Genomic DNA, 21,610 nt, shown 5'->3' on the forward strand with positions numbered 1-21,610 from the left:
TGGAATACATGCCCGATGCTCGGTATCTGAACTCCATTGGAGGTGAGATTGAGGACTCGCTAGGTTTTGTTTAGTTGGAGCACCAAGTTGTTTTGATATGGATGCATTTTGTTGACTTCAACCACATCTCCAATTCACCAATGCAATTAACTCTGGATTATTTTATTCTGTTAGGTGCCCTTCAGTGCTTTATAACCCCTGATGCTGACATGTTAACTACTGTGTCTAATTTTGTGTAGCTGATAACTAGTATGCCACTGTTTTTTATGAAGCCCTGGGAAAAAAAAAAAGAATATATTTGTTTATTTTATTTTTGTAAATGAGAAAAGCATTTTTTATCTTATAAATAAAAACATTGAACTCCGCTTCCCTTGACCTCTACTTTCTTCATGGTTCATGCATTGTTCCTTCCCATTAAAATAACCTGTGCTATTAAACTATAGGGCAAAATTGGGAAACATAACATTTTAGTTGCTCTTTCTTTATAGAGCTGGCGTAGTCGGCTTAGCCTGAGCGTAGTTGCCCTTGCTGTAGCTGTGCACCCGTCTTCTAGACTGGTTTGGCTTCGTTACACCGCCCCGTTACACAGCTTTGTGATTCCCTAATTCCTGAAAATGATAAAAAGCCATATAAACTTTATTTGAGCCCCTTGGCGTTAAGACTACTGTATAAAACAAGTATGTCAGTAATTAGAGCTATCATCAATATGATGAAAAGGTTAATGACCATGTGTAATGAGGAGCCCCTCCCCTTGTGCCTATTTATTTATTTATTTATTTATTTATGTATGTATGTATATATTATTTGTTATTAGTAGTAGTATTATGATTATTATTGTATATGTGTGTGCGGACTGACAAAAGCCGTCCGACATTATTTATTGTTTGATACTGGCAAAAAGTGTAGCTGGCGGGGATTGGGTTAAATGCCCATCCCAATAAAGCCAGTGGGAGTGTGGCTGGAGCCTTAATAAGGTAATTGTTTAATGGGTAATTAAGGCTCCAGCCATGGTATAAAAGACCCACTCCTAGCTCAGACAAAGGAAGAGTATTAGAGAGAGTTAAAGAAGTAAGAGCGAATGCTACCAGCCAACAAACAAGGTACTCGTTTTTATAACAAGAATGATTTATTAGTGTTTATTTTCACTTTGGCTAATGTGCCCTTTATTTTTGTGTTTTGTATAACCTGTTTGTTTAATTTTGTTTATTAATAAAATACTGAGCACCGTATCACTTCAGTTTCACCCGTACTTCCTGTGTTTTTGGTTTTCATTTCCTGGTCTGATGTCACCACTGCAGCCTTCACTGTCACACCATGAAATATAACAACAGTATGTACAGAATAGTAAGAATTATCAAGTTTCATGACTATTGGAGAAGCAATTATCCAGATACATGCAAAAATGTAAATGTGATATACAGATGGATGGATGTCCGAATGGACAGATGCTCCCCTATATCCGCAGAATCTGATACTGTCAATAATTATGTTAAATCATGTTTAAACCAATGCCAAGTTTCAAATGTGACATATGTACGTTTGTACGAGATAATAAAGCAGGAAGAAAAGTGAAACAAAAAACTCTTTCATTAAATGCGGTTGTTAGGACTTGAGACAAACATCGCAAACATCACTGCTTTCATTTTTTTCCTTTTACTCTCTTGTTCCAGCCTGCATTTCCCTCTTCTTTGCTGTAAAGACAAGAGCAATGAAAGAATGTTTTATTTTAAAAGCAACAGATAGGTCTCATGATGACTGCTGAAGAATTTGATCATCAGATAAGGGGATATTTTTACATCTTCTTAGCTGTCTCTTGCGGGTGCATCTTGGATGTAAGCCATGCCTCAATTAGGTGATTATTTACTGCAGGATGGTTCAAATATGTAAGTAATTCAAGCTCAGATCTTTTTGTTTTTAATATGCTGTTAAGATGACTGATACTGCATGCAATTTTAACTGCTTAAAGAACACCTTGCTATAGGTCCGAAATGTACTCTTATACTCTTCTTGTTTAGAATCTCTTTACATAATTTTCAAATTCAGTCATCACATCATGATAACGTTTCTAAGAGTTTAAAGCACCTCTTTGGCATCAATAATGCCTCTCTTAGTTCAGCTGGTACACCAGAGTGTAACCATTAACCTGCCCCTGCAAAACTGTACCAGTTGATGTAGGAAATACATCAGCAATAACACATAGAACACAGGTGGTATTTCCTAGCCCCACTGGGGACACTGTTGGATGGGTAAAGGTCACTGGTGACACAGAATACATTTTTGAGAGCCCTTTTGAGGACACAGGGATGCTTTGAACTTCTGTGTTTCCAAAAGCATTAGGATGTGACAACTGAAACTGCAAATAAAATACAAAGTGAACCTAAACAAGAAGAAAAATACATGATTAAGATAATTGTGTTATTTTATCAGCAATTATTTCAAATACTGTGTCAGAAATTGTCTATCTTCCCAATACAGGACACCCTCCATTTTAACTTATGTTACCCATCATGGAAACGTGGTGTTATCAATGCAAGAAGCTTTGCAGATTAATTAAATGGTATTGCTGTTGCACATATATACAGTAAACCTAATTCAATTAACCAGAGTCATGGACTTCTTAAAGTAATTGTACAGCTATGGTCAAAAGTTTTGCATCACCTAAATTTTAGGCTTGAAACATAATTTAAAAAAAACTACCATATATTAACATCATTTTGATATTTTATTTAATATCATGTAATAAAAGAAATAAAAAATTATATTGCAAAAGTCTATCGGAAGCCATAATAGTAGTACAGTATTTCATGTTAGATTCTGAAATGTCACATTTTTCTATTTTTGTAAGTTATATGGAAAATGTAATTCAATATGTTACATAACATTATTCGGCAGGTTTCATTTGACTTTATGAAGCAACATTAATTAATTCTATATGGGGGATGCAAAACTTTTGGCCATAGCTGTAGTTGCTTAAAGTGATGAGTTAGCTCAGTTATAATTTTTTTTTACCTTTTTTGGCTGTACTAATTTTAAATAGATAGATTGTCCAAGCCATTTTCTAACACATGTTATAGCAGTGTGGCAAGATGGATTGAGTGGCGACGTCAGACCAGGAACTGAATGACACAGAATGGTTATTGAAGTGCTGATGCGCACATTTCAAAAGGTTTAAACAAGACAAAACACTTCACAAAACAAAAGGCACGATGGCCAAAATAAACAGACAAACAAAACACTAACACCAAACCCCAAAACAAGTATAGTGCTGGTACTTCCAGGAGTAGCAATTGTTTTATTATTTATTATTGTTTCAGTTCTCCCGACTCTCTCCCGTTCTCTCCCTGAACGGAAAATAGCAAAGCATATGACATGGTTTATTTAGATTTCCAGAAATCTTTTGACAAAGTCCTGCATAAAAGAGTAATTCTCAAACTGAGTGCAGTAGGGATTCAAGGAAATGCATGCACAAGGATTAGGGAGTGGTTAACATATAGAAAACAGAAAGTACTGATTAGAGGAGAAACCTCAAAATGGAGCGAGGTAACCAATGGAGTACCACAGGGATCAGTATTAGGTCCTCTGCTATTCCTAATCTACATTACTCACTTAGATTTTGGTATAGTAAGCAAATTTGCAGGCAACACAAAAATTGGCAAACACCATTGCAGCAGCAAAGGTCATTCAAAATGATCTAGACAGCACTCAGAACTGGGCAGACACATGGCAAATTACATTTAATATAGAAAAGTGTAAGGTACTGCATATAGGCAATAAAAATGTCTATTATAAATACTGTATGGGAGATACTGAAATTGAAGAAGGAATCTATGAAAAAGATCAAGGAGTTTATGTTGACTCAGAAATGTGGGGAAGCTATAAAATGACCAACAAGACACTCGGATATATTGTGAAAAGTGATGAATTTAAATCAAGGGAAGTAATGTTAAAACTTTACAATGCATTAGTAAGACCTCACCTAGAATATTGTGTTCAGTTCTGGTCACCCCATTACAAAAAGGATTTTCCTCCTCTAGAAAGAGTGCAAAGAATTATCCTGAGTTTAAAAGGCATGTCATATGCAGACAAGCTAAAAGAATTGAATCTATTCAGTCTTGAACAAAGAAGACTATGCAGCGATCTGATTCGGGCATTTAAAATTCTAAAAGGTATTGACAATGTCGACCCAGGGGACTTTTTTGAATTGAAAATAGAAACAGGAGGCTGTGAGGTCCAGTGGTTAAAGAAAAGGGCTTGTAACCAGGAGGTCCCCGGTTCTAATCCCACCTCAGCCACTGACTCACTGTGTGACCCTGAGCAAGTCACTTAACCTCCTTGTGCTCCGTCTTTCGGGTGAGACGTAATTGTAAGTGATTCTGCAGCTGATGCATAGTTCACACACCTTAGTCTCTGTAAGTCGCCTTGGACAAAGGCGTCTGCTAAATAAACAAATAATAAACAAGGACCAGGGGTCACAAATGGAGATTAGATAAAGGGGCGTTCAGAACAGAAAATAGGAGGCACATTTTTACACAGAGAATTGTGAGTCTGGAACCAACTCCCCAGTAATGTTGTTGAAGCTGACACCCTGAGATCGTTCAAGAAGCTGCTTGATGAGATTCTGGGATCAATAAGCTACTAACAACCAAACGAGCAAGATTGGCCGAATGGCCTCCTTTCGTTTGTAACCTTTCTTATGTTCTTATGTTCTTATGAACACACCAACCCTGTGTACGTGAAACACTGGCTCTTTTATGCAGCTGTGCCGAGATTCGATTGCTAATCAATCATTCAATTGAATCTCGGCACAGTCTGCATGTGAACTACTTTGTGACACACCTGTGTCCAAATACCAATACACATTTTACCTGGATCTGAACTGATTGTGCACTCCCCGTGCCTCAATACAAATATACATTTTAAATCACCCGTGCTACACAGCCCAGTTTATACACACCAGCAATTACACACTACATAAAACATAAAACACAAAATACGCACAGGGGTGGGGCACCCCATCACAAGCACACATGTATTTGAATTTGAAAACATGATATCAGGTACTACTTTAGTTTAAAGGAAGCTCTCAATTTCTATGCCTTATTCTTGGGTTGTCTGTTTGCACTTTGGGCCATTTCACCTCAGCAGTGTCTTCTGGGTCAAAGCATGTTATTGGCTGAAGGAATGTCTGTTATAGCAGAAGCAGCTGCTTGGTTGTTGACAGGAAAGAAGCTAATGAAGGGGTTGGGACAAATTTCGCTTTCCAATTGAAATGACCCAGGAAGTACAAGACAATCTAAAAGCATGTGTACAGTAGCAGTAGATATCATGTTTTGAAATGAAAATATGTGTTTGCTATATTTGTTTCTTTAAAAACTGCACATTTACGACCTAAATAATGAATAGATATGCATGGCAGATATATTTTATCGAACTATTTTGTTAGCTACAGTTACTTTAAGTTCAGGAATAGAGCAAATGCAGTCAATGTAAAATGCCAAACACTCAGCAATCAAAAGATTTTCCTGATGAAAGTATAACATTTCCATAGATAGTGTTTGTACCTAGTTTAAGGGTATTTTAGTTTTATAAACACATGGAGGAAATTCTTCTTCTTATCAGACACCCTTATCCAGGGCAACTTACAATTGTTACAAGATATCACATTATTTTTACATACAATTGCCCATTTATACAGTTGGGTTTTTACTGGAGCAATTTAGGTAAAGTACCTTTCTCAAGGGTACAGCAACAGTGTCCCCCACCTGGGTTTGAACCCACAACCCTCCGGTCAAGAGTCCAGAGCCGTAACCACTACTCCACACTGCTGCCCTAGCTCTCTCCACGCTGCTGCCCTATTGTATGTTGGTATTTGTATTTCATCAATGATGTGACAATCTTATAAATAATATTGCATCTCCACATATTTTTCTGCAATTCCTAACATAAGAACACAACAAATGTTGAAAATAAGAAGTAGTTCAGTCTATTGCATGTCTTGTCACCTAAATGTGATTCCAGAAGACTCTGGATTTGGATATGGCATCATGAACTGGGCCTATGGGATCCAAGTAATATCCAAGCTTGTACTGCCAAAACCCTGTTTGAGAGGACCCATAAGAGTTAATAAAGTAATTAGTTAAAACAATTTAGAAATACTAAAAGAATCTTTATAAGTTCACTGATAATTTTTTCAACAAGAAGTCCTTTTCAATGTCTTCAATTAAGTGTTTAATAGTTATGGATGATATTTAAAACAGTGTCTTGATTCAGTATGTTTTGGGCATTGTTTAAAGTCATTTTGTTCTTAATTATTACTTTTAATGTGTTGTAAAGCGAGATGCCTGTACATTGGTTATATCTCACTGTTGTTACCATGACCTTGTAGTTTTTGTTGATGGTGAAAATGTAAATAACTGGTAAAGCATTTTTACTTTGACAGTCATTGTTATGAATTGAGACATTTGGAACCAGAGTATTAAATTAATTCACGTTGTATTCCAGACATTTTTTTTGTTTTGTTTTGTTTTCCAGTTATTACTATTTTTTTTATAAATTCCAGTCTTATCTGGTGTTCACATCCCACTGTTCGCCCACACTGCACATTGCTGTGCTGTTGTGTGAAAGGCAGCAAGTGTCAGTTGTTTTTAATTAAACTGAATTTATTTATACTTTTATTACCTCCTAGTCCTCAAAGACTGGGCTCTGGCATTGGGTGATTTCTCAGATAACAGCACGTCTGCAGCCATTGGGGTTTCTGTTGTTAATCCCCATTTGTCCCCTGAGCGTGTCAATGTGTGTGGTGTTGGGGGGGGGGGGGGGGGGGGGGGCAGCGTTGCTATCCTGGGTGATATATGACAGCAATGGCACGTCTCCCAGTTGACACTTGCTCTCAAACAACAGCATCAACTTTTTTTGTTTCCAATATAAAAGAGAAAACCCCATGTGACTGTCAAAGAAGAAAGGGGAGGGAGAGAGGGAGGGAGGAAGGCTGAGGGAGAACGAGAGAGTGAGAGAAAGGAAGCATAAAGGCAATTCATGTTTCAGGATCTCCACTCCTGATAGCTGTCTGATACAGTAGCTGGATTGTTCACTCTGCCCTGAACAAGTGAGAGGTACGGTAAGTGAAATACAGAGTCAGCTGTACCCATTCAACATGCATGTCCTACTTGTTTCGTGACTGTCTTAATATATATATATATATATATATATATATATATATATATATATATATATATATATATATATACTTTATTGTTCTTATTTTATGAACTCTTTTTGCTGCTGATGAAGTTTGTCTTTACTGTCTCTTAATATTTCATCAGGCCCCCTGGGGGATTTTTGAACCCGACAAGGGTAGATTTTCATACCTGTGTTTTTTTAACTCCATATCCTACTTTATATTACATTCCTTGTGATTTAAATCAAATAATTTATATACTGTATGTACATTCCACATGGGTTATATATTATGCTGATTATGAACTGTCAAGTTGTGGGAGGAAAATACATTTCCTGGAAAACTAGACAAGGCAAATTACAACCGTAACTGTAATAATCAGATTTATTCAATTTATGATAGTTTGAAAGATTGTAACCATGCTGTGGTAAAAAATGAGTAATGTTACTCCCAAGTAACAAATTAGGTTAGTTTTAAATCAACACATTTGTAAATGAAAAAAGTAATTATATTATTTAAGTACTTTGATTCAGCACATTTAACAGAAGGTGGGGAGGTGCCTCTAAATAACAGGCATGCTTCTGATTCAATGCATTCACATCTTTAAATATAGTCAGACGTTTTATAGAAGCATGCAAACAATTGGAACCATTCTTAATTTAAGCGTCAGTTTTACCTATTTGTGTGGCCCCTTGGTTTTTCGAAGCTACAGCCTCCTATAATCATGTTCATTTTGACACTAACATATAAGACAGTGTTGATTTGCTACTTTCTTTTGAGTGTTCTGTGCATTCGCCTTAATCAGAAAGCCTACCTTGTTGGTAGTCTAGTTTGTTTACATTGGACTAGCTATGAGTACTTAAGCTTTCTCCCTTTAAAACATACCTCTTACAGCTTGCAGGAGTAGGATATTATACACTCATCAGTGTTTTCTTTCTATGTCCACTGAAAGGCAAAGTATTACAGATATTGAAATACAAAGTTTTAAACAAGATTTGGAACTACAAAGTACATTTTACAGGTAGTTTTAAAACACGCAGCACTGCAAACAAATAAGTTAGCGTGTAAGTGTATTCATAGACTGCCTACATTTGTAAGTAACTATGCATTTACAAACGAACAATACATTTTACATGCTAAACATAAACCTAATTCAAGTAAGGGAGATGGGTGGAAGGTGGCATGATGTATGCTTCAAAGAAGCTTAGATTGGAAAGCCGAAGTTAGCATAGGGTTGATCCGTGTGTATGGCTGCCATTGGCTGAAATCTGTGCTAAAATCCACAGTGTTTGTCTTGGTGTTATACCGAGGATATATTTAGTACTCAGCTTAACTCCTCACACAACAGTAAATGTAATGACGAGTGTACTCCAGTGATTGCTCCTAACTTGGGATGCACATGCCATTCACAGGTCCCTGAGGTGACGTAGGACACAGGAAGGAATCTGCCCCTGGTTATTAAAAGCCTGTGAAACAATAGGGAACAAATGAGCAGACACAGTGATATAATCTATAGGCTAGGGTTAGGACGTCTCTATTTAATGCTTGGGAGAATCTAATTCATAGCATTTCCAAGTTGACAAAACTACATACTAGATCATTATTCTGTTCAGCTTGGTGTACAAGCTTTAGTGACCTAGATATAATGTGGTCGAAATTGTATTTAAAGATCCCTGTTTATCTATTATTGGCTGCCGTACATCCTGTTAGGAATTTGGGTTTATTTATTTAAAAAGTGTTGTCCTTATAGTTTTTAAATCTATTTTATGTCCTTTATTAGCTGCAGAGCCATTTTCACCACCCCTCCCTCCATCATAGTATACCAGAACTTTGAAAACGTCTCTAAAGGTACAAAACATTAGAACAGCACTCTTCAGAGAGTTGGGGCATTCATTACCTGCGGCTAAACATGGAGGTTACTGCTCTATAGTGTTACACCTTCTGATATGTTTCAAAGTTAAGAAAATGATAATGATTTTAAAAAAAAACTGTTTTTTGAGTTTAAGGGTGTTACAAAAAGCAACTAAATGCATTAAAGTCAAAACATCAGATTGGGGTAATGTATTCTCAATTATTACACTTAAACCGTGTAAGCCACCACAGGAAGTTCTGCTCATCATTAGCATTCTGTATCCAAACCACCACCACCATCACCACACCAAAACAAAATGGGTATCTCAAAAACTAGAAGCTAATTGGATGGCCACTAAGACTTAACCAACAGACAATATAGTACAATAGAAAGGCCAATGATTGAATTGTCATGGAAACTGCCCCCTTAACCCCTAATAGGGTTGACCATCAAGAGGAGCGCACATTTCAACTGCTTGTGCTGTCCAGTTAGGTTTTTGCTACGGTAGATACTTCTGCTCAAAATATCATCTTCACTCTATTGTGGAAACCCTGCATCCCCGTCTCTTTCAATGTTTTGTGCTGTAATATAAAATATACAATTTCTCATATTAAAAATGTATAAGAACATTTTTTTTGTGTGGCTCCCAAATTTGTTTAGAATGCATATTTTAATTGGAATTCCCATCTAAATAGAAAATGTTAACGATTTTGACTTGGATTACTGTAAAGATGCTACAAGTCTATAATATACCATTCTATAATTGTTTACATTGTGTTTCTTTGTCATACACAACAGTGTGCAGTATAAATATATATATGACATCACAGTTTGGTTATGGCTTGAATTAGATCAGTTAAATCTCCCAGAATGCATGTGTTAAAGGTTAACTGTCTGAAGCATCTCCCTGCTGAGCACAGATGCAGGGAAGCCAGGAGACAGGATGAAGCCACTGTACTGCAATCCAGAATGGGAGTTTCCTACATGCCGGCTGCTGGTATGGAACAGTTATTAGCCTGAGTTTAGACACAGTTAATAAGGTTTAGAGTGTATTACTGTCATTCAGTAAAAAATAAGTACAGTGTACTCTTCATATTCAACACTACAGAGTAGTTAAAAAAAATGGTATTGTATTGTTTTATATCTGTCTTTCATTCATTGAAATCCAATACTAGGTGAATTGTTCCAAATGACTCCTTCCTGTAAAGCAGATGCAGAGCTTGATCTAAGGAAAGTAATTCTCTGAATTCAGCTGATTTAAAACTTGAAACAAAGTCCCTTTTCCATAAATTGTACTTGTTCTGTAAACAGAATACCCCATGAACACCTAAGGGGCTCCTTGCTTATTATAATTTATTTCTTATCAGACGCCCTTATCCAGGGCGACTTACAATTGTTACAAGATATCACATTATTTTTACATACAAGTACCCGTTTATACAGTCAGGTTTTTACTGGAGCAATCTAGGTAAAGTACCTTGCTCAAGGGTACAGCAGCAGTGTCCCCCACTGGGAATTGAACCCACGACCCTCCGGTCAAGAGTCCAGGGCCCTAACCGCTACTCCACACTGCTTATTCCTCCAGCCTCATTCTCTTGACCACAGTGCTCCATGAACGATCATGGAGTATCCTCTATATACAGCATATAGTTACCTATAGTTACCGTTCAAGGTTATATAACATTTTGTAGTGTTTTTTGCAGTGTCCTGTGTAATGCAGGCAATCATTGGTGTTTAGAAGTTATATTCAATTACCCTGAAAGAGTGCCAATCAATGCTTTCAAACCCATGCCTTACCTCTTATTAGATTTATGAACCTTATTACTGATGTTGTGCATATATTATCAATTCAAGTATAAAATACAGCAGCAAAGGGGAAGTAATGGAAATTCTACTATTGAATAGATAAATAAATGCTATGACTATTATCTTTTAAAATGGTATGGTGTACTTGGTGAGGTCACTTGAATGACATATGACAGCAGTTTTTTTTTTATAGCTGTAACAAAACATATAGAAGGTAGGGCTGAGTTGTTTAAACACATTTTGGGTACATCATACGCCTAAATAATTGATTGGTCAGCATTGCAGGGAGACAGAACCAAGACTGAATGTAAGATTTCGTATGCTGCAGTAGCACATTTATTGGTTTATGCAAGTTTTTTGTTTTTTTTTAAATAACATAATGTACATTAAAAATTAAAAAGTTCTCAAAGAGCATTGAATCATTGTGAAAACCGCTTGGCATTTCTAGTGACACAATTTGCCGTAAGAGTCTTATGAGGAACTCTGTTGGAACGCAGTTTAGTGCAATCGCTCAGCCAGCCTAGACTGCATTGAGGTAGGCTTAAATGTACTCAGCTGGAATGTTAGTCCTGCTTTAGATGATAGATGATGAAGGGGAGTCACTTGCCTGGTCCAATTTGCTGCTTTTGTTAATGTTTTTGTGGGAGTTCTCTGCCTGTCATGTTTATTAATATTAGTTGGCAGGTTGAGAGAGTTACAGACCAAACAACCTATTTGCTTTTTATCCAGCATTTCTGTGTTTTACAATAAATCTACCAAGGCTATCATATTATCAAACAATATTATACAAGCATATGTCCATATATCAGGAAGAGCACTTCTCCAGTTGTGATGAATCTTAGTATTAAAATGATTTAACACATGTTTTTGAGAGTACTAGATACTGGGTATATATGAGGGTGTCTGTCTGTCTGTACATTTGTCCATCTTTATGTCACTCTTACATTCTTGTATATATCTGGAAAACCATGTATCCAATTGTAAACTGTTTGTCTACTTGACTAATGGTTTAAGTTTAAGTGCATGTGTGAAGCAGTACAGCCAATTACAGTTAAATGTCAATTTTCAACAAATATTATTAAATGTCATTTATTTGCATCCTTAATAACTTTAGACATTTGTGATTCTACAGTGTAAGTAGCTGGGGAAGTACAGAGATCTGAACTACATGGAACTGAAATATCAAACCACACCTCGGCTCTGAGAGGCTGGCCTCCTGACCTGAACTCTGCATCCTGGACAATACTGAATAAGCAGGGTTCCTGTCACCTGGATTGCTTGAATCTTCACCTCTCACCTTGAGGTCTATAATGAAAAGCACAAGCCCCCTGGGGAACCCTGGGGTTGCCTTGTTATTTCTTGTATGCCCCCTGCTGGTGATGCTGAGATGCACAGCCAATAAAACAGACAATGGGAATGTTGCAGAAACTGACCCAGAGAGATGCATGAGGCACCACTTTGTGGACACAATCACCCATCCTTTATATAAATGCAACTCTAAGGTAAGAAAAGCGTTATACCACTTTAGTACACTTTTTAGAACCAGACTGCTGTTTTAACTACCTGGACCTTCATGTTCGTCTACCCTGTGAAGAGGAAGGCATTGTTTTAGCAGCTGCCTGCTTCTGTTTGGGGATGGTTTTTTGAAGGCCATTTATTCACAAAAGTGTCAATTATATTTTCTTAACTTTTTGTAACTTTCAAATTATAAAAATAACCTTAAATGAAATACCTGCAGTGTTCTAGTTTGATAACTTTAACAGATGCTTTTCTCATTTAAAAAAAAGAAGAAGAAGAAGAATGTACTCTTTGGAGTGGGCTTTGAAAACCAACCCTTTGGTTTTGCATTCTTTGTTTGGCACGTGATCGCTCATGAACAAATTGATTACACGTGGAGTGAGGTTAATATGGAGTTTGAGAAGTCCACTACCCCTTGTTCAACACCAATTACAGGTACTGTTCTGTAAGTGGAGAAGAGAGGGGTTTCCCCCTAGAATCAGAACACTGTATCTGTTCATTCAGGGGATTCCCTCATGTGTAATATGATCTACCTCTGTGTTGTGTGTATTGGATGCTCTCTTACAACTGCCAATTTTACCACCCAATAATATGTCACTTGTTACCATGCAACGCTAATGACAGCATAGCCACCTATGATTGGCAACAGTAAAGTGCGTACAACCAATCAGTGGAACATATGCCGGCATCAAAGTTTTATGTCTCACAGTGCAATAGAAAACAGTATTATTGACCTCTCAAGCTAACAGTAGTTGGGCGACTCAATATCAGTATATCTGTGGACCGTAATGTGTACCATAATGCCATCAGATTGCCATATAAATGCAGGTGCTGTATTTCTGTATAGAGAGCTTTCTTAATTGAAGAATGCAGCTACAGCAACCCCTTTGAATACCAGAGATGAAGTGATGTGCCTGATATTAATACACATTATTGTGCTGTAGCTACTGTATAAGCTTAGGAATCAGAAGTTATCAACACAATGCAGCATTATGGGCCAAATAGAATATATATTAAACAAAGCACAATTATTTGTTAACAGAAGATTTGAGCACTTTGAGGTTCCTCAAGCATGATCAAAATAATAGCTCAGCCAGATGTCTTTACAAGACTGTGCTATCTTAAAGTGCTGCTGTAATGAGGCTGAAGAGAGCCTGTCTGACTCAGACACACAAAACAGCTTTGGCTGGCAGCTGCTGGCCCCAATTGTATCTTACTGTATTTTACTTTTGTTTTGCAAATTGGCCGTTTTTGCAGATGTCAAATCATTATATGAGTGATTATTTTTTGTAACTTAAATCTGCTTCCTGATTTTCAAACTTGGTGGTTTTTGTACACGTGGAATATAAATACTGGCCTTTATTAACAAGAGTTGTAGAATACTTATTTACTTGATCTTACTATGGAATCTTTTTTGCATTCATTCAAATCCAACAACAGAATGACTGGGCGAATCACACACTTGCAAATTATAATTAATTGCTAAGCAGATGCCTTACTCTAAAGAAAATACAATTCTCTTAAAAAACAACAGCTTTTAATTGATTCATATTAGCTGAGACAAATGATGCAGTTTTACTGTCTCAATTGCTACCTGAGCACTGCAGATTTCTCTTTGAATTGTTCTATTGTGTCTTTTCCACTTTCTACAATTCAGACAACCTGTGAAACAACTCTGTAGCCTACAAATAAAGACCTATGGATACATGTGCTTGACAGCTGTTGTCGCTCCGGTACATGAAGTGATTTCCATGTGGTAAAAGTGCATTAGTGGAGCATTGCAAGTACAATAGCACTGAACATGAAAGGTAAAAACGACTTCCTGAAGCTGTGCTCATGTCCATGATTTGATGATGTCAGTGCTGGTTAATACATGTCACCTACACTACACCTTAAGGTGCCCTAGATATTCTAGGAAAGAATTTACACAGTAGAGTAGGTGAACGACAATACCGGTATTTAAAAGAGCAGTTGGCAGTCCATATATCATTGAAGTAGAGAAGCAGAGGGGTGCGACACGACAGCACATGCTTCATTTTTCAGGGCAGTCTGTTCACACTAAAGTTCACACAAGTTCCTCTGCTCTCTTGCACTTTCCCATTGTTTACAGTTGCAATTTTCTCCTAAATCTTCTTATCAGACACCACTTTCTACAGTAGCCACAGCAAGTCAATATGAATAATAATATTATACTGTATATAATTCTACAGTACTGCTCTAAATACTACATTACTGTACCTCATTGTCATGCAGATGGTATAGTGTTTGTTTCATACCTTTATTCTGACCTTGGCCGGTTTTGTACATGTGAAATGTTTTGGTACAGATAAAAATTGTCCTAAATGTTCTCAATTATTTGATATCTCTCTTAGTTTCTTGAGTAGGAACAAACACAAATAAAAAGACTAGCATAACCCTAGCATAAGTGCAGTTATAGTGTCTGTGTGGAGTTATAAGGCTTTTCTCAAATACTTTTTGGACGACTGGCAGTTTCTATAAAGTATGTATACTTGGTTCCTGTGGCAGTATTTCAGGTTTCATTCTTCTAATAAGTTTAGGGCTATGCTAGAATACGTTAGTGATAAATAGAGGACACACTGAGTGTACAAGGTGATAACAATCTTCCAAATAATACAAGACAAAGCCTGCTGTCTACAAGTACACTATATGTGCCCTTTAGTGTTAGCATAAATATTCCAGCATGGTTCTGCTGTGGCTATGCTACAGTATCAGTGGACTTTTGATGACGTTTGTTTACCCAAACTGTACTGTAATGTTTGTTTGCAGGATAATTGGAATCCCTGTGAAAGTGAATGGCAGATAGATTGCACTTGTCATATAGCTTAAACTTTCTATATATTAATTTGCTCCTTTGGAGTGCAAATACACTATAAACAATGTACCGAACAGCATTTGTGTTGTTTACATTAATTGGTATACCTTTTCTTTGAATTCCTACACCACTAACACAATTAGCCAAAGCATTTACAGTTCAAAGTCAGCACCTTCAGCAGAAGATACCGCACTGGGGGCTGGTGACTTGTAAAGTAGGCCTGAAAACAAACAGGTCACAGATTCACAAACGACGTATTTAAGACAGATATAGAGGTCATCGTTAGAGATATGATAGTTATGGGTCTGCCGGATGCTTCCATCTTTGTGAATAATAATAATATTAATAATAATAATAATAATAATTATTATTATTATTATTATTAGAACCCCCATAATTCAGTACCTATCAATCCCTGCTTAACAAGCTTACTAAAGTGGTGTACATGGGCAGCCAGCTAGTTTGTCTGTTTTTCTGGGAGGCAACCATTCTCACTGTCATCCAAAGGAGGCCACTGCTGCTGCCAAGGGCAAGCTATAACCCAGTGTGCCAGACACCTGAACAGTAGCTCCCCAGTGTAAGGCTGCAGAACTCCCTGTATTCATGCCATCTTTGTTAGTGGCTGTGTTCTATAATATAATAACTGAAGGGAAACATGACAGCTTTTAAATGATCATAATTAGCTATTCCTATTCTAGCATGTATTTATTAAATATTGAAGTGCATTTAACATTTACAGAAAGTAGTGATTTTTTTTTTTTTTTTTTACTTCTGGTGTATTACTTCCAGCTATTGTTAATGAAGTGATGTTAGAGTTGGTTAAATTATGAGCAAACGGTCTGAATATATTTTATGCCAGATATGAATTGCTGTAAAAGTGTAAAGATCTTCAAATGTTTTCCTTGTTTTTTCCTCTTTTTATGGTGTTTGAAATCATTCCGAGCGGTACTTATTGCAATTACACAGATTGTGTTTTTATACTTTTTGATATAGTCTGTGTGTCTGTGTTAAAGATCCAGCACCATCTTGTCAACATCTACTGTAGATCAAATGTCCTCCTGTATTGCTGGCTGTACACAGTAGTTATGCACCAGAGGGCTGACTGCTACTATTATACAAACATTTTTTGCAGATATAGCCTGTGTTACATAGGTCAATGGAACTATATTTGAAGTGCAGCTCCTGAACTCAGGTCAAAACACCTTAACACAGAGCAAAAGTTAATAAAAAACATATATTTGAGCAACTGCAATAAGAACAGAACATGAGCTTGCTCTTTAAGCAATGGTGTTCTGGTCTCTAACAGAACATATGACAGTTGACAAGATCTCATTGAAATAAAGCATGTGACAAGGCCATGGAAATGACAACAGTTAATGCTTGCACCTTTTTCATTTCTGAAATTTCTTAACAACTTGCAACCATTACAGTAATACAGTGCCGAGCAAAAAAAAAAAAAAACACCATTACTGTGATGGTTTTCACCACTTTATTTCTTTGTGAAAATAAAAAACTGTTCAAACTAAACTCTGTAAATAAGCACCTTGTTTCAACGGGCACTTAATGGGTTCCTTCCTGGTTTGGTAACAAATAAAGGCTTTGAAAATGAGCTCCTGTTTGTTACCACCCTCGCTGACGTTTCTTCCCACTCTCATTTCCAGATGGTCCTTCTTGCACGCTGCGAGGGGCGCTGTAACCAGACCTCCAGGTCAGAGCCTGTCATCTCCTTCAGCTCTATCCTCAAGCAGCCCTTCAGGTCCACCTGCCACTGCTGCCGGCCCCACACCTCCAAGCTGAAGGCTGTGCGTCTGCGCTGCTCAGGAGGCACCCGCGTCACTGCCACCTACCGCTACATCCTGTCCTGCAACTGTGAGGAGTGCAGCTAATCCCTGGGGAGGAGACCACACCCCAGGGCCATCATTAGCACCTGGGTGTGTGGGTTTATATAGCCAACACAGAATGCTGTTTTTTTGGTACTAGCACAGAAGAAGCATGAGGGAACCTAATGATGCAATAACAACCCAGAGGGGGCGCTGTTGAATCCCTGTGTGTAAATCACATTATTTAACAGGGAAGAGCGTTCAGGCTGGTTCATTCTTCATATAGTGTACTTGGAGACAATAGTCTCCCTCACTAGTATAACATCCTCCACTGACGACAGTCAATGCACTGCCCTGTTGTCGCCAGATTAACCATGTGACGTGGGCTTTCACAGCGCCCCCTGTGGGCAATTTTTTTTATTGTGTCACTGTGTTCCAAATTGCTTGTTCGGTGCCAATACCCAAATGCAGCACTCTGTGTTGGCTAGATCAGCCACAGAAATGATGGCTAAACCCCACGAGACTTTCTTTTTGAAATTGCAACAAAACTGCTTACTAATGAAATGGATTTCTAAAAGCAGTGTCTCCCGCACAGTTTTATTTTATTGTAGGTTATCAGCCACCCTCTTTTAATTTATATCACTAATTAAAGTGGACCCTTACTGAATAGTTTGAAAAATACCAAATATTCGCAGAAACTCTAGCAGAACCATTAGCTAACCACTATATTACCAGCAATGACAAGTCAACATCAATGCATTTTGAATGTTTGGTTCATACCATTTCCCCTTGCTGTGGGACTAATGCATTGTCATTGTAGTGCCACTGCATTGCTGGAAGAGAGGTGTTTTAGAGACCCCACAAACCAGCATCTCAGTGGCACACCCCGACACACACCAGGTCCCAGCAAGAAATCAAGGACAAACCTGCAAGCTATGGATTGGTGAGCGCCCCCTAGCAGAACTCTTAAACATGAGCTAGAAAGAACCATTCCGACCACCAGACTACTGTTTTTTTTTTTTACTTTTTAAACCAGGAAGACTGAAGCCTGTTTTTTTTTTTCACAAGAGTCTCCTTGTTGTTTCTGAACTGCTACTGAAACGAAATTGGAAAGTGAACTTTTGACAACACTGAGCTGCTTTCCTTATTCTGGGAATCCAGCCTTCAGCAGTGCTTCCAGTACTCCATTCTGTTTTCTTCTTTTTTAAAGACACATTGTTAACACTCACACAAGCAAATGCAGTGCACAAAAGTAAGCGTCTAATTCTGTCAATGTTTGAACCTTGTATTCTGTATGAGACTAAACATCTAATGAAATATAACTTGTGAAGTGGTCTATATATTACAAACATGATGGCTTCTTTGCAGGTTATAGAGAAGAGATTCCAATTAGTCTTTTTTAATGCCTCATATAAATCTACACTACATCATAAAACCAGCCTGTAAAATCTCATCTCATTCCAGCACTGGGGCTGAAATGTGCACTTTGGCTTTAATGAATGTTTAATACGAATACACATTTACTCTTCATGTCTTGACGTTCCAGGAGGCTTCACAATTAAAAAATTAACTGGACTTGTAGTTATAATCCATTCCAAAAAAAAGCTTTATAATGCTAAATAATTTGTACGTGTTGACTTCCACGAAAAGGAGGCAAAAAGAGTCCACTTCGATTCAAAACTTAAATTCTACCTGCAAGACAACCGATTTTCATTCAAACAAAAATTACAAAGAACACAAGAATACTGCAAAAAAAGAATGTTTTACATGCCAAAACAAGATTCCTATTTGGTGTGTCCTTAATGGCTCGATATGTAAACACAAGATTAGATTTGAACAGTAATGATTCAAATTTCTGAAACATGGATTAGTTTATACCAGCTGTTTAGTTCCATTGTGGCCTGCAATAAATCAAATCTCTAGCACTGCTAAAGCCATATAGTTCTTCAGTACAGTTTTCTTTCAGATATACTGTAGCCCTGCTAATGTACCAAAGCTTGACCAAAGAATTAAAATGTTATAATGTTTTTAAACAAGGATATACTGTATATATATATATATATATATATATATATATATATATATATATATATATATATATATATATATATATACACAGTACTGTGCAAAAGTTTTAGGCAGGTGTGAAAAAATGCTGTAAAGTAAGAATGCTTTCAAAAATAGACATCTTAATAGTTTATATTTATCAATTAACAAAATGCAAAGTGAGTGAACAGAAGAAAAATCTACATCAAATCAATATTTGGTGTGACCACCCTTTGCCTTCAAAACAGCATCAATTCTTCTAGGTACACTTGTACACAGTTTTTGAAGGAACTCGGCAGGTAGGTTGGCCCAAACATCTTGGAGAACTAACCACAGTTCTTCTGTGGATTTAGGCAGCCTCAGTTGCTTCTCTCTCTTCATGTAATCCCAGACAGACTCGATGATGTTGAGATCAGGGCTCTGTGGGGGCCATACCATCACTTCCAGGACTCCTTGTTCTTCTTTACGCTGAAGATAGTTCTTAATGACTTTCGCTGTATGTTTGGGGTCGTTGTCATGCTGCAGAATAAATTTGGGGCCAATCAGATGCCTCCCTGATGGTATTGCATGATGGATAAATATCTGCCTGTACTTCTCAGCATTGAGGAGACCATTAATTCTGACCAAATCCCCAACTCCATTTGCAGAAATGCAGCCCCAAACTTGCAAGGAACCTCCACCATGCTTCACTGTTGCCTGCAGACACTCATTCGTGTACCGCTCTCCAGCCCTTCGGCGAACAAACTGCCTTCTGCTACAGCCAAATATTTCACATTTTGACTCATCAGTCCAGAGCACCTGCTGCCATTTTTCTGCACCCCAGTTCCTGTGTTTTCGTGCATAGTTGAGTCGCTTGGCCTTGTTTCCACGTCGGAGGTATGGCTTTTTGGCCGCAAGTCTTCCATGAAGGCCACTTCTGACCAGACTTCTCCGGACAGTAGATGGGTGTACCAGGGTCCCACTGTTTTCTGCCAATTCTGAGCTGATGGCACTGCTGGACATCTTCCGATTGCGAAGGGAAGTAAGCATGATGTGTCTTTCATCTGCTGCAGTAAGTTTCCTTGGCCGACCACTGTTGCCCGTTTCTTTGTGCTTCTTCAAAAGAGCTTGGACAGCACATCTGGAAACCCCTGTCTGCCTTGAAATTTCTGCCTGGGAGAGACCTTGCTGATGCAGTATAAATACCTTGTGTCTTGTTGCTGTGCTCAGTCTTGCCATGGTGTATGACTTTTGACAGTAAACTGTCTTCAGCAACCTCACCTTGTTAGCTGAGTTTGGCTGTTCCTCACCCAGTTTTATTCCTCCTACACAGCTGTTTCTGTTTCAGTTAATGATTGTGTTTCAACCTACATATTGAATTGATGATCATTAGCACCTGTTTGGTATAATTGTTTAATCATACACCTGACTATATGCCTACAAAATCCCTGACTTTGTGCAAGTGTACCTAGAAGAATTGATGCTGTTTTGAAGGCAAAGGGTGGTCACACCAAATATGGATTTGATTTAGATTTTTCTTCTGTTCACTCACTTTGCATTTAGTTAATTGATAAATATAATCTATTAACATGTCTATTTTTGAAAGCATTCTTACTTTACAGCATTTTTTCACACCTGCCTAAAACTTTTGCACAGTACTGTATATATATATATATATATATATATATATATATATATATATATATATATATATATATATAGTTTCACAGAATCCAGTTATCTTGGACTACATAATGTTACTTTAGGTAAGGTTGTCCAAGATTAGTGCTAAGTAGGTACTGTGAAACCAACTGTATGAGCTCTTCAACACAAGCAGACTGAAGCTGCAGTTATACTTTTACCCAACAGGTGGCACTTTTGGCTAACAATGTTGGTTTTATCCCTCATGTGAGCTCTCAAGCCAATAAGATTTTGATACACGAGAAAGTATGCTCAGATGACCTCTAATTACTCCTGGCACAATTGTCTGATCAATTAAAAAAACAACAACACAGTATCATCAATTTACAAAAATAAAATCTTTTATACAGATTATGTATTCGTCACCCAGTTGGAGATACTAGAGGTATCAAAAAGAAAAATTATTACAAAGGTATATAGATTGAAAAAAACAAGCATTTGATATTACTATAATTACTGCAGCAATGGTGTGAAAACATGTTTTGAGCATCTGTTATTCTGCTTGTTTTGGCATTGATTTAAAAGCTTTATTTTCCTTCCAGACAATATCAGTTCAATAAGACGGTCACATAACTGGCTGACTGGAAGTGAATGGCATACTCTGATTTACACTATCAAATATATTGGAGGCTGGGCTTGCTGTAATTCTAGGGTTGATTCAGCCAAGACCAAGCTTACCCTTCACTAAATGTTCTGAAAGTCTTTTTCCCTGCCGCTCACTTTGTTACTGCATATTCCTTTCTGGGGGGTGGTCCTCTATCACCTGGCCTTTTGTTGGTGTCTGACTGACGTTGGAGGTCACACTTCAATTGAAGGAGGCGCCTGCTGGTCCAGAAGGCTAGATCCTGGTCAAAGGTCCATACATGCCTTAATAATGA

The 21,610-nt window shown here is 37.5% G+C and overlaps 1 protein-coding gene across 2 annotated transcripts; it reads left to right on the plus strand.

Moving 5' to 3' along the window:
* Positions 1–7,005: 7,005 nt before the first annotated feature.
* Positions 7,006–18,875, plus strand: ndp (norrin cystine knot growth factor NDP). 2 transcript variants are annotated; one of them, XM_034010743.3, is made up of 3 exons: positions 7,006–7,117; positions 11,968–12,337; positions 16,848–18,875. In XM_034010743.3, exons 2-3 carry the CDS (start codon positions 12,146–12,148, stop codon positions 17,070–17,072), a joined length of 417 nt encoding a protein of 138 aa, XP_033866634.1. In that variant the 5' UTR covers positions 7,006–7,117; positions 11,968–12,145; the 3' UTR covers positions 17,073–18,875. The 2 variants fall into 2 exon arrangements, with proteins under 2 accessions (XP_033866634.1, XP_033866635.1); XM_034010744.3 differs by having other exon boundaries at positions 7,006–7,112.
* Positions 18,876–21,610: the final 2,735 nt, after the last annotated feature.

Source organism: Acipenser ruthenus, chromosome 8 (assembly GCF_902713425.1).
Source record: "Acipenser ruthenus chromosome 8, fAciRut3.2 maternal haplotype, whole genome shotgun sequence".
In the NCBI taxonomy this organism is placed as follows: domain Eukaryota; kingdom Metazoa; phylum Chordata; class Actinopteri; order Acipenseriformes; family Acipenseridae; genus Acipenser; species Acipenser ruthenus.

Excerpts from the sequence above, each read along its gene's own strand:
- ndp (XM_034010743.3), top strand. The coding sequence starts at position 12,146 with ATGAAAAGCACAAGCCCCCTGGGGAACCCTGGGGTTGCCTTGTTATTT. Across the intron at positions 12,338-16,847 it reads TATATAAATGCAACTCTAAG|ATGGTCCTTCTTGCACGCTG; the intron begins GTAAGAAAAGCG and ends TCTCATTTCCAG.